Raw genomic sequence first — 13,591 nt, 5'->3', positions numbered from 1 at the left:
TTTATGACATTTTTGAAGAATACTGTCCCACACTCCTTCCTTTTATTCATTAAAATATTCTTTATTTTGGGTTTGCTTGATGTTTCTATATAATTAGATTCAGATTATGCATTCTTGGAGGAATACTATAAAATCAATGATATGTCCCTCTAAGAGCATCACAGTTGGAGGCACAGATGTCCATCTGCTCGTCACTGATGCTAATTTTGATCATCCAGTCAATGTACTATTCAGTACTATACAAAATAACTATTAATTTTTCCTTTGCAATAAATAATCTGTGGCGAAACATTTTAAAACCATGCAAAAATCATGCTCTTTACCAAAACTTTCCCTAGATTTACCATCCTGATCCATATCTTTCCTATAATTTGTGTAAAATGCAGATTTTCTTCCAACAATTCCTATACATTTACTAATTGGCACTTAGCCTTCTACTATAAGCAAGGATCCTCTTTTCCCTTTATCTATTTACCTCCCTACCTACCTATCCATCAAGCCATCCACCCACCCACCCACCTGCCTAGCTATCATCTATCACTGGTATGGACTCATTAATTCCCCCCCCCGCCAATGGTTTATAATTCTTTTTTTTTTTTTTAAGTGAACTCTACACCTAGTGTGGAGCACAAATTCATGACTCCAAGATCAAGAGTTATATGCTCTATTGATTGAGCCGGCTAGGTGGCCCTGTTTATAGTTCTTTATGGCAATTATTTATTTTCATATATACATTGTCCCAGATTTGGCCAGAAGAAGCCCCAGGGCATAATTTAGTCTAATTAAATTGTTTTTCTCTTTGGGCAGGTAGTAAGTCCTACTGTACTTACACTGCACAAAGTAGAAACTCAATAAATATATTTTTAAATAAATTCTTGAATGATAAGGCCTTTTCAGGAAAGAATTCTTTCCCTACATGTATTTTAGTTCCACTTGAGAAAATCTTTCTAAATATGTAAGATGCTACAAACAGAATCAAAATTGAGCTAATAGATTAATCAAATCTATTCCTTAAATCAAATTACATCTGGAGAGATGAAAAAGTCCATATATTTCATCTTTTTTTTTTTTAAAGATTTATTTGAGAGAGAGCAAGAGCACACTAGCAGAGGGAGGGTCAGAGGGAGAAAGAATCCTCAAGCAGACTCCACCATACACTGACAACAGAGTGGCAGGGACAGATCCCAGGACTCTACTACGATCACGACCTGAGGCGAAACCAAGAGTTGGGACACTTAACCAACTAAGCCACCCAGACGCCCTAAGAAACATACTTTTAAATGGCTCTGTATTTGGAATAATGCTAATTTACATTCGTTCTAATCTGTTTTAGTTGTTTTAGTAAGCAACAAACATAAATAATACATAAGAAAATACATTTCATGTTTCCACTTAACTTCAGAATTAGATCAGTATATAAGTTATTGCTATAGCTCCCTTGTATAGGTCTCCCATGAGCTATAGATTTTTCCTAATTCCATGATTTATTTGTAGTATGTTTCATTTCCCTATCAAAGTCAAAGAAACCCAAGTCTGAACCCTTGCTATACTGTTCACCTCTGAAGCAGTTCCTATTATTAAGAGCAAAATTTGTTATGCCCTGTAGAGATATGGCGACAGCTTCCGGCCTAATTCCTGATATGTATATTGGACATAGTTAGGAAATGCCACCACTCATCCGTTACTTTGTTCCTCTTCCTGTTACTTTATATATGCAGAATTCTCTTTCTATACCATAGCATTTAAATATCTTCTTGTTTTTGGTGCTCAAAAGTTGTTTTTTGCTTTCATTTACCAATTTTATTTGTTTTAATTTGTTGTCAGATCGACTTTTTTATATCTTCTCTCATTCCCCCAATTTTAAATTCATTTTGTTCTTATTAAGATTCCTTCAAAAGCTTCTCCTCTGTCATTTTCAGACTGATCTCACGTTCCTCTTTCTGTATACGTCTTGCTGTCTATAAAGAAAAACTATCTGTCATTGTTTCAAAACTTAAAACATTTTCTTAGATTTGCCATTACTGACAGATCTAAGGTAGAGGATGGGGAAGTAGCAAGAATGAAAAGAAGAGATATAATTTCCTTAAGAAATCCCTAGCATCAATGTCAAAATACAGAGAACACTAGTTTCCACCAAGGGAGCCATGGAGGAGAAGCAGCTAAGGCTCTTCACTACCTATGGCCAATGGGCCTCAACAAGAGCCACAAGATGACAAAGAATGTGAGCAACCTAAGGCACACCAAGTTCGTGTGGGACATGATCCAAGAGGTGTGGCTTCACCCCATATGAGCAGTGTGACATGGAGTACTCAAGGTCCCTAAGGGCAAGGGCGCCCTCAAATTCATCAAGAAAATTGTATAAACACACATCTGTGCCAAGAGGAAAGAGAAGTTAAGCTATGTGCTGGCAGCATTGAGGAAAGCAGCAGCCAAGAAGGAACCCCTCCCCTCTGTATATTATAAGCCTTTCTGGAAAAAAAAAATAGAACACTGATTTTTTGAGAACCATGGTGATAAATGAGTAGAAAGGCTACAAATGAACACTGTTATGTGCCTCTTTCAATCTTCAAAGAGTCATGAGCAGTGCTCAAGCAGAGGCAAAAGGCAGTGACAGTGCAGTCTGCCAATGATTCCCATGTCTACCCCTTCTAGTCAAAGTAGAACTAACTTCTTGGTTTCACTGTAGTAGATGGGGATGTGAGACTAATTCTGACTAATGAGTTCTGAATGAAAATAAGATGTGTCATGACCAGCCGAGAGCATTAAATTGCTAATGTGAGACATGTCAGAGCTTTCTTTTTTCTCAAGTGGTAATTAGCAAAGCCTTAGATGCTTGCTCCTCTGTTAGCTTAGGATCTTGAGGTACTATGATGACTGAGGGCTTCCTGCCAAAGATGGCAGACAGCATGAACAAGAAATAGAACTTTGTTATTCTAACCCTTTGTTTGTTATTGCAACATCATCTGTCTTATCCTGACAGATAAAACATCTTTGTCAAGGAAAATTCAAAGCACTTTCTCTCTGGGAAAAGAGACATATTAAAGCTCAACAGAAAAGAAGTATTCAATACTAAGTAAATGGTAATAGAACTGTTTACTTGACACAAATTTGAGAGTCATGAATTTCCAAAAACATAAGTGCACTGTAAGCAAAAGCTAGGTACAGCTTATGTTGGTATTTTGACATAATAAGTACAAACTATTTTTATCTATTCTTTAAAGCAGGACTCCTGTTAGATAGCACCTTTTAACCCTGGTTCAAATTGCAGTATTTCTTTGAACACAATATCGTGCCTCTGGTGGGGAAGGGAAGAAGAAGCATTCAGAAGTCATGACTTACTTCCCATTAATGAACAGTCAAGAAAATTATTAGGACAATGTGATGGTTAATTTAATGTGTCAGCTTGGGAGGGTGTTTTTGGATGAGATTAACATTTAAATTGGTCAAATACAGGGGCACCTGGGTGACTCAGTCATTAAGCATCTGCCTTCAGCTTAGGCCATGATCCCGGGATCCTGAGATCGAGCCCCACATCCGGGTCCCTGCTCAGCAGGAAGCCTGCTTCTGCCTCTCTTACTCCTCTTGCTTATGTTCCCTCTCTCGCTGTCTCTCTATCAAATAAAATCTTAAAAAAAAAATACAACATTCAAATTGCTCAAATATGGATCAAGGAGATTACCCTATACTAAATGGCTCAATCAGTCAGTGGAAAGACTGAGCAGAACAAAAAAACTGGCCTCTCTAAGCAAGGGGGAGTTCTCCACCAGACTGTCTTTGGACTTCATCTGCATCATCAGTTCTGGGTCTCCAGCCTGACTACATTTGGACTAGAACTAGAACGTTGGCTTTCTATCTGCCAGCTTTCAGACTGTAACTGTACTTTGGCTTTCCTGGGTCATACGCCTGAGAGCCCACATTGCAGATTTGGACTTGTCTGCCTCTAAAATCACATGAAGCAACTGCTTATAATAAAACTCATTTTGTGCGTGTACATACACACGTGCGCACACAAGCATACGCACACACCCCCTACTGGCTCTGTTTCTATGATGAAACCTAATAAAGACAACTTCTTTCAACATATAAAGGAAAGACCGTGTAAAAATAAGTAGATAGGATTGTTATATTTAATAACTAGAGTACTTATTCCTCTTATATCTACTTTTTATTTCTTACTTTAACTATAGGATGTGTTATTTCAATAAAATATCACTACACAGAACAAAGTACCACCATATAGTCTACATAAATGTTCTCTCAGTTAATCAATTCTTCACCATTATCTAATGGTGGCAACTCAAAGTGAAGGTATAAGACCCTAATAAGCCTATAAAGACCAAACATTTTAGTAGCGACAAGTTGCAGGAAGTGTACTGGTATAAGTAGGTTGATTAAATTAAAAATGAAAATGGAAAAATTGAAAACAAGATTTTTCAATCTCAAAAAATCTTGAGATTGAAAACATAGCAGATTTGGGAGACCTAAAAAAGTAGCCTGACTATAGTTGATGATACAACTCTTCCTATTCTGTGTCCACTGGTAATAAAGGTATGAGTTCAAAACTCTTCTCTGTGAGCCCTGAACTGGTATTTATACTACTGTCACTAAGCTGCAAACCCATCATCCTATCTTCTATCTGCTTTGTGATGCTGTGACAAGCACTATGCAAACTATACTTCTCTTTTTCCAGGTACTCCACTGTTGGGATTCACCAATAGTACATACTAAACGGAGACTGGAAGGCTAAGGGTGAAAAAGAAACTGATTTCTTATTCCTTATTTTCTTATCAGCCAAGAGTTCTTAGCTGTAGCATTCACAGCTGGTTCTTTGTCTTCAGGTCATTTTTGTTAATTCCAGCACCAGCCTACTCACGGCTGCTCAGTGATACCCGCACAGCTAAGCAATGCTCTTTCAACAAAGGGCCGAGACCCAAGTGTAGGAGCTCTTCTCCAAACTTATAGTTTCAGGTAACTCCAGTTTCTTCCTTTTGTCCCATATCCCCAGGGAAGTAGCTGCTTCCTGAAGTCACTATCTCTGTATTACATTAGTATCCCTATTGCTTTTTGAGTCCTCTATACCTATTTAACAACTTCCTTCTATTATATCTTATAAAATACCTGGTATGATTTCCGTTTTCCTGACCAGACCCTAGTGGACACAAGCTCCACAATTAAGAGACAAAGTACTGTTAAAATCATTTTCATCCCATGAAATGAGCTTAAAAAAACAGAGAACTTTCCTTGAAAAATGTGTACACTCTACTTGATGTTACTGTGCTTTGAAATTTTCCTATCAGATTATTAGAATTCCAAAACAAGAGTTTATAGGAAATTTCATTACTTCTAACATGGTGCTGTATCTCAGATATAAAGTTAAGGATCTTATACACACCTTACATACTTCTTTCACAGAGAGTAAGACCTGCATTGAAGAATTACATATATTTATGACCTTCAGGTCTTTTTCTTTTTTAAGAGTTTATTTATTTTGACAGATCACAAGTAGGCAGAGAGGCAGGCAGTGGTGGGGGGAAGCAGGCTCCCCGCCGAGCAGAGAGCCCAATGTGGGGCTCGATCCCAGGACCCTGAGATCATGACCTGAGGCGAAGGCAGAGGCTAACCCACCTAGCCACCCAGGGGCCCCGACATTCAGGTTTTAAGTGAACATTATGATTTATAAGACATACCCTGAAATTCTATGCCTCCAATTCCGATATGGATCATATAAACTCTCGCAAAATGCCAATGCATGGATTACAAATTCTTCAATAGATGTCTGATCTGCCAATTCCTTCTCTTTCTTTTTGCTTTTTAACTGGGAGTAAAATTTAAAAAAAAATTACAGTCAGAAATATTAAACTGCGTAACATACCTACATCATTTAAAGGCAACATGTTTTACTAATTATCTAATATATCATTTTTTTCATATAAACCTAAGTTCCAATGGAGTTTAAAGCATCAGTTAATCATATGGACTGGACTGCACATAATCCTTCAAATTTTAAATATGGCCTAGGAAGAGTTTTGAATGGATAGCTAAACAGAATATGTTTTCAATAAGAGGAATATTTGATGATAAATAACATATAATATATATAATATACATAAATTGACAAATTATGTCATTGTAAAAAGCCATTTATGAAACACTTTCATTTTTAATTAAAATAAAATATATTAATAATTACTTTTCTTAGATAATATGTTTAAGATTTCTGAAATATATAGTACCTAATGGAAATTTTAATTCATTTCTTGATTACCTCCTCTAAAAACCTTTAACTTTATGATATTTTAAAACATAAAACCTAGTTACCCTCAGTAAAGCAACAAAAGGAATATATTAAGTCACCTACCTGCTGAATATACAGTGTTGTCATAGTAATGACATGATTAATATATGAGCAAGTCCCAATTTCTTCCACATTAGATAAATTTCTGTGAGAAAAAAAGAATATTTATTATATGAATAGTGCCAAAAATGTATGTTCATCTATTCAGGATGAATTTTGAAAATACATGCTGGTAAAGGAAATATAAATGACATTTATTAAAACTTAAAATCAATATATTACATAACTGTTTTTCCACTAAGAATGTGAAACACACCTCAAGCACCATTTAGCTACTCTAAACAGAATGCTTAAGAAGTACATTGCTGATTAGCATTATTTATTATAGAAAAAGTAAAAAATATCACAAAGTAGAAACAAAAATCAGAAATATTCTCACAACCCAAATATTCACAACTATTTACATTCTGGATTATTTCTTTTCAGGTTTGTTTTATTTTTGTATGCAGATTCTTAGTTTGGTTTTGTACATATTATTGCCATTATAGAATATGTATAGTTTCAGAATTTTCATTTTGCTCTTTGAAATTAGAGTTCCCTTATCTAGACATATTTCTCAACTATACTGAAAGGCCTTGATAGAAAAGCCAGCATCTGTACATACATTCACCATGAGAGTGTAGTATATATATATATATTTTTTTAATTTTTAATTTCTTTTCAGCGTAACAATATTCATTGTTTTTGCACCACACCCAGTGCTCCATGCAATCCATGCCCTCTCTAATACCCACCACCTGGTTCCCCCAACCTCCCACCCCTGGCCCCTTCAAAACCCTCTGATTGTTTTTCTGAGTCCATGGTCTCTCACGGTTCACCTCCCCTACCAATGTCCCTCGACTTCCTTCTCCTCTCCATCTCCCCTTGTCCTCCATGTTATTTGTTATGCTCCACAAATAAGTGAAACCATATGATAATTGACTCTCTCTGCTTGACTTATTTCACTCAGCATAATCTCTTCCAGTCCCATCCATGTTGATACAAAAGTTGGGTATTCATCGTTTCTGATAGAGGCATAATACTCCATAATGTATACGGACCACATCTTCCTTATCCATTCATCCGTTGAAGGGCATCTTGGTTCTTTCCACGGTTTGGAGACCGTGGCCATTGCTGCTATAAACATTGGGGTACAGATGGCCCTTCTTTTCACTACATCTGTATCTTTGGGGTAAATACCCAGGAGTGCAATGGCAGGGTCATAGGGAAGCTCTATTTTTAATTTCTTGAGGATCTCCACACTGTTCTCCAAAGTGGCTGCACCAACTTGCATTCCCACCAACAATGTAAGAGGGTTCCCCTTTCTCCACATCCTCTCCAACACATATTGTTTCCTGTCTTGTTAATTTTGGCCATTCTAACTGGTGTAAGGCGATATCTCAATGTGGTTTTAATTTGAATCTCTCTGATGATTAGTGATGATGAACATTTTTTCATGTGTCTGATAGCCATTTGTATGTCTTGATTGGAGAAGTGTCTGTTCATATCTTCTGCCCATTTTTTGATATGATTATCTGTTTTGTGTGTGTTGAGTTTGAGGAGTTCTTTATAGATCCTGGATATCAACCTTTTGTCTGTACTGTCATTTGCAAACATCTTCTCCCATTCCATGGGTTGCCTCTTTGTTTTGTTGACTGTTTCCTTTGCTGTGCAGAAGCTTTTGATTTTGATGAAGTCCCAAAAGTTCATTTTCGCTTTTGTTTCCTTTGCCTTTGGAGACATATCTTGAAAGAAGTTGCTGTGGCTGATATCGAAGAGATTCCTGCCTATGTTCTCCTCTAGGATTCTGATGGATTCCTGTCTCACGTTGAGGTCTTTTATCCATTTTGAGTTGATCTTTGTGTACGGTGTAAGAGAATGGTCGAGTTTCATTCTTCTACATATAGCTGTCCAGTTTTCCAAGCACCACTTATTGAAGAGACTGTCTTTTTTCCACTGTATATTTTTTCCTGTTTTGTCGAAGATTATTTGACCATAGAGTTGAGGGTCCATATCTGGGCCCTCTACTCTGTTCCACTGGTCTATGTGTCTGCTTTTATGCCAGTACCACTCTGTCTTGGTGATCACAGCTTTATAGTCAAGTTTGAAATCAGGTAACGTAATGCCTCCAGTTTTATTTTTGTTTTTCAACATTTCCTTAGCGATTCAGGGTCTCTTCTGATTCCATACAAATTTTAAGATTATTTGCTCTTTGAAAAATACCGGTGGAATTTTGATCGGAATGGCATTAAAAGTACAGATTACTCTAGGCAGTATAGACATTTTAACAATGTTTATTCATCCGATCCAAAAGCATGGAATGGTCTTCCATCTTTTTGTGTCTTCTTCAATTTCTTTCATGAGTGTTCTGTAGTTCCTCAAGTACAGATCCTTTACCTCTTTGGTTAGTTTTATTCCCAGGTATCTTATGGTTCTTGGTGCTATAGTAAATGGAATCGATTCTCTAATGTTCCTTTCTGTATTTTCATTGTTAGTGTATAAGAAAGCCACTGATTTCTGTACACTGACTTTGTATCCTGCCACGTTACTGAATTGCTGTATGAATTCTAGTAGTTTGGGGGTGGAGTCTTTTGGGTTTTCCATATGTGTAGTATATATCTTGTTTAAAGCAATGAGTGGCTCAATAAGTGATGTTTAATTACAATGTGGTCGTGGTCCTCATTTTTATCTCATTTTTACAAGACAAGACAGGACACATAATGCTAGCATTTCCTGCATCTAACATCACCAATCTTCTTCTTAGCATAGTAACAGTCTATTAATTTTCACTTCTGAGACACTGTGACATGAAAAATACTATTTATCTAAAATACAGCAGAGGCCCATTTGCGATAACATGGATAGAACTAGAGGGTGTTATGCTAAGCGAAATAAGTCAATCAGAGAAAGACAATTAATATATGATCTCACTCATATGTGTAATTTAAGAAATAAAACAGAGGATCACAGAGGAAGGGAGGAAGAAAACAAGATGAAATCAGTGGAGACAAACCTTAAGAGACTCTTAATCAGAAGAAACAACTGAGGTTGATGGAGGGCATGGGTGGGGAATGGGGTAACTGGGTTATGGTCATTAAAGGAGGGTACGTGATGTAATGAGCACTGGTGTTATGTAAGACTGATGAATCACTGAACTCTACCTCTGAAACTACTAATACACTATGTATTAACTGAATTTAAATTAAAAAATAAAATAAAATACAAAATATGTTAAAAGAACCAAAAAAACAACAGAAATAACAGACCTATACCCCTGAAACAAATAATACATTATATGTTAATTTTTTTAAGATTCTATTTATTTATTTGACAGAGAGACAGAGAGAGACCGCAAGTAGGCAGAGCCACCAGTGGAGGAAGAGGGAGAAGCAGACTCCCAGCTGAGCAGGGAGCCAGATGTAGGGCTTGATCCCAAGACTCTGGGATCATGACCCGAGATGAAGGCAGCCACTTAACCGAATGAGCCACCCAGGCACCCCTATATGTTAATTTAAAATTTTTAAACAAATATATAAAAAGTAAATGAATAAAGTTGACTAGTTTAAAAAAAAAAAGGATAAACAGTTTTTAATATAAGAAGTCAGACTGGCATGACTTCTTTGGGAAAAGAGAAAGTACAGGAGAGATAAAACTCAAAGATCCTACGGAGGAGTCTAGGAAGACGGCAGAAAAGGAAGCACCAGGAAATCTGTCTCCACACCTAGAAAACAACTGTGCTGGATAAAACTTATTCTGGAACTCTGAAGTCTGCTGAATGCTGCCAACTTCCAGGGGAAGATATGGGACAGTAAACTGCAGTTAGTGTTCATTAATTTTGGTAAATTTCAGCTATTATTAGCATAGTAACAACCATTCATGGGGTAGGCAGCTCTGAACATCTTCCCAGAACCTCCAGCTAACAAGTTAAAAGAAACCAAGGTGGGCAAAAGGACCTTGTCCTTCAAATATCAGGAATTTGTGCTCTGATCACTGACTGCTGCTTCTGATACAGAAATGCAGACAAAGAGATGGGCAGCCATTGTTAGTGTACCTTGTCCCACTGTTGGGAGCGCCTTGCCCTCTGGCTGAAGTAACTTTAAGGGAACTTAAACGGTCATGGATGAAGTACCTCAACATAATAAAAAGCCATACATAAAAATTCTACAGCAGAATCATATTCTACCGTGAAAGACTGAAAGCTTTTCCTCTAAGAACAGGTATGATGCAAAGATGGTCACTTTGACTGCCTCTATACAACATAGTACTGAAAGTTCCAACCAAAGCTATTAGGCAAGAAAAAGAGGAGGTAAAATTATCTGTTTGCATCTGATATAATCTTATATGAAGAAAATGCTAAAGATTAAACACAAACCATGAGAATTAATAATTCATTAATAAATGAATTCAGCAAAATATTAGGATAAAAAAATCACCACATAAAAATCCAGTGCATTCTAATACATAAACAATAAATAATGAGAACGTATTATCATGAAGACAGTTTCATTTACAATAGCATTAAGAATAAAATACTTAGGAATTAATTTAATCAAGGAAGACAAAGACTTATAAAATGACAACAAAAAAATTGCTGCAAGATTACTTTGAAAGAGATAAACATAAACACATGTGATGTTCACAGAGCAGAGGACATCTTACCATTAAAACATCAAAACTACCCAAAACAATCTACAGATTCAATGCAATCCTTATCAAAATCCTAATGTTTTTTGCAGAAACATAAAAACCCTTCCTAAAAATCCATATGGAATCCCAAGGTACCCCATATAGCAAAATCAATTTTGATAAAGACCAAACTGGAAGACTCACACTTTTTAATTTTTTTTCTTAGTACAAAGCATAAATAATCAAACAGTGACAGTTTAAGTGACAGCATAAAGAAAGGCATAAAGACAAATGGAATAAAATAGCCCTGAAATAGGAGCGCCTGGGTGGCTCAGTGGGTTAAAGCCTCTGCCTTCGGCTCAGGTCATGATCCCAGGGTTCTGGGATAGAGCCCTGCATCGGGCTCTCTGCTCAACAGGGAGCCTGCTTCTCCCCCCTCCCTCTCTGCCTGCCTCTCTGCCTACTAGTGATCTCTGCCTGTCAAATAAATAAATAAAATCTTTAAAAAAAAAAAAAAAAAAGCCCTGAAATAAATCCTCACATGTATGCTTTTGACAAGGATCCCGATGTAATCCGATGGGGAAAGGAAAGACTTTTCCCAAAAAAGTGATGTTGGGAAAACTGGATACACACAAGCAAAAGAATGAAACTTGAACCTTACTTGACACCATATACAAATACTAACTCAAATGGACCAAGAAACTAAATGTAAGACCTAAAACAACAAAACTCTTAGAACAAAATAAAGTACAAGAGCTTCATGACAGTAGATTTGATTTCTTGGATAGGATACCAGAGGTATAGGTAACAAAAATAAAAACAGACGAATTGGATTTCATGAAAATTTAAAATTTATGCATCAAAAGACACTATTAATAGAGCAAAAAGGCAACTCACAAAATGGGAGAAAATACTTACAAATCATGTATCTGACAAGAAATTAATATTCAGAATATATAGAGTTCCTAAATCTCAACATTCAAAAAATCAACCCAATTCAAAAATGGCAAAAGACTTGAATAGACAATTCTCCAAAGAACTACTATATGAATGGCCAATAAACACATGAAAAGATGCTCAACATCAAATATCATTAGAGAAATGCAAATTGAATTTATAATGAGGTACCCCCTCACACCCATTAGGATGATACTATAAAAAAACAAAAACAAAAAAGCCCCAGGGTGCCTGGAAGGATTAAGTGGTTAAGTGTCCGACTCTTGACTTTGGCTCAGGACAGGAGATCAAGCCCCACGTCAGGCTCCACACTGGGCATGGACCCTGCTTAAGATTCTCTTTCCTCCTCTCCTTTTGCCCCTCCCCCTCCAAAAAAACAAAAACAAAAACAAAAAATTTAAAAACCCACAGAAAACAACATGTATTGGCAAGGATGGCCCTGCTACATCTGGCTGTAGCAACAAAGGACTATTCTCTATAAATGTTTAAAAGTGCCTCTTGCGATTAACCAGTTCACCTAGGCCTTGGACCACCAGACAGCAACTCAACTGCTTAAGCTGGCCCACAAGCACAGACCAGAGACAAAGCAGCAGAAGAATCAGAGAATGTTGGCCCTGCCTGAGAAGAAAGCTGTAGGCAAAGTGGATGTCCCCACTAAGTGGCCGCCTATCCTCCAAGCCAGGGTTAACACTGTCACCATCCTGGTGGAAAACAAGAAGGCTCAGCTGGTAGTGACTGCACATGAGATGGATCCCACTGAGCTAGTGGTTTTCCTGCTTGCTCTGCGTCATCATATGAGGGTTCCCTAATGCATTACCAAGAGGAAGGAGAGGCTGGGGTGTCTGGTCCACAGAAAGACCTGCACCACTGTCATCTTCACAAAGATCAACTTGGAAAACAAAAGAGCCCTGGCAAATCTGGTGCAAGCCATCAGGACCAATTATGATGACAGATACGATGAGATCTGCTGCCACTGGGGAGGCAATATCCTGGGCCTGAAGTCTGTGGCTTGCATCACCAAGCTGGAAAAGGCAAAGGCTAAAGAAGTGGCCACCAAACTGAGCTGAATGGACACTGTTGAATTTTCTCTTAAAAAAAAAAGGTGCGGGGCGGGGGGGCACCTGGGTGGCTCAGTGGATTAAAGCCTCTGCTTTCGGCTCAGGTCATGATCCCAGGGTCCTGGGATGGAGCCCCACATCAAGCTCTCTGCTCAGCAGGGAGCCTGCTTTCCTTCCTCTCTGCCTGCCTCTCTGCCTACTTGTGATCTCTGTCAAATAAATTGGAAAAAAAAAAATCTGAGCACTGCCAATGGGAATGTAACAGGTTCCAGACACTGCTATGAAAAACAGTATGGCAATTCCTCAAAAATTTAAGATTCCAGTTAGCATATGACACAGCATGTCTACTTTTGGATATGTACCCCAAAGAACCTTCACCAGACATATCTCTACATTCATGTTCATAACAGGATTATTTTTCTTTTTTTTTTTCCCCAGGATTATTTTTCTATTTATTTTTTTTCTCTGCATGAACACTTCACACACCTAAGGACCAGCGGAAATTGACTTTCTGTCCTTCCCATCTTTCCCCACGTCACTGTTCCTTACAAAATACATGACTTGATGGGGGGAAGCTGGGAGTAAGGGGTGGGGGGGCATGACAAGGACTTAAATA

At 37.5% G+C, this 13,591-nt stretch overlaps 1 protein-coding gene and 1 pseudogene across 4 annotated transcripts in view; one reads left to right on the top strand and one right to left on the bottom strand.

The window, feature by feature from the left end:
* The window catches only part of NBEAL1 (neurobeachin like 1), a 207,302-nt gene that overhangs the window by 152,795 nt on the left and 40,916 nt on the right, over positions 1 to 13,591 (bottom strand). For all 4 annotated transcript variants that reach the window (XM_044241352.1, XM_044241354.1, XM_044241350.1 and 1 more), the window contains exons 5-6: positions 6,359 to 6,440; positions 5,688 to 5,815 (exon numbers count right to left, since the gene is read on the bottom strand). In XM_044241352.1, coding sequence (XP_044097287.1) covers positions 5,688 to 5,815; positions 6,359 to 6,440 — 210 coding nt within the window. The remainder of the gene's footprint in view (positions 1 to 5,687; positions 5,816 to 6,358; positions 6,441 to 13,591) is intronic.
* LOC122902068 lies at positions 12,295 to 12,984 on the top strand (annotated as a pseudogene).

Source organism: Neovison vison, chromosome 3 (assembly GCF_020171115.1).
Source record: "Neovison vison isolate M4711 chromosome 3, ASM_NN_V1, whole genome shotgun sequence".
Lineage (NCBI taxonomy): Eukaryota > Metazoa > Chordata > Mammalia > Carnivora > Mustelidae > Neogale > Neogale vison.
Note: the sequence above shows the minus strand (reverse complement) of the source record. Positions and strands in the feature narration are given on the sequence as shown.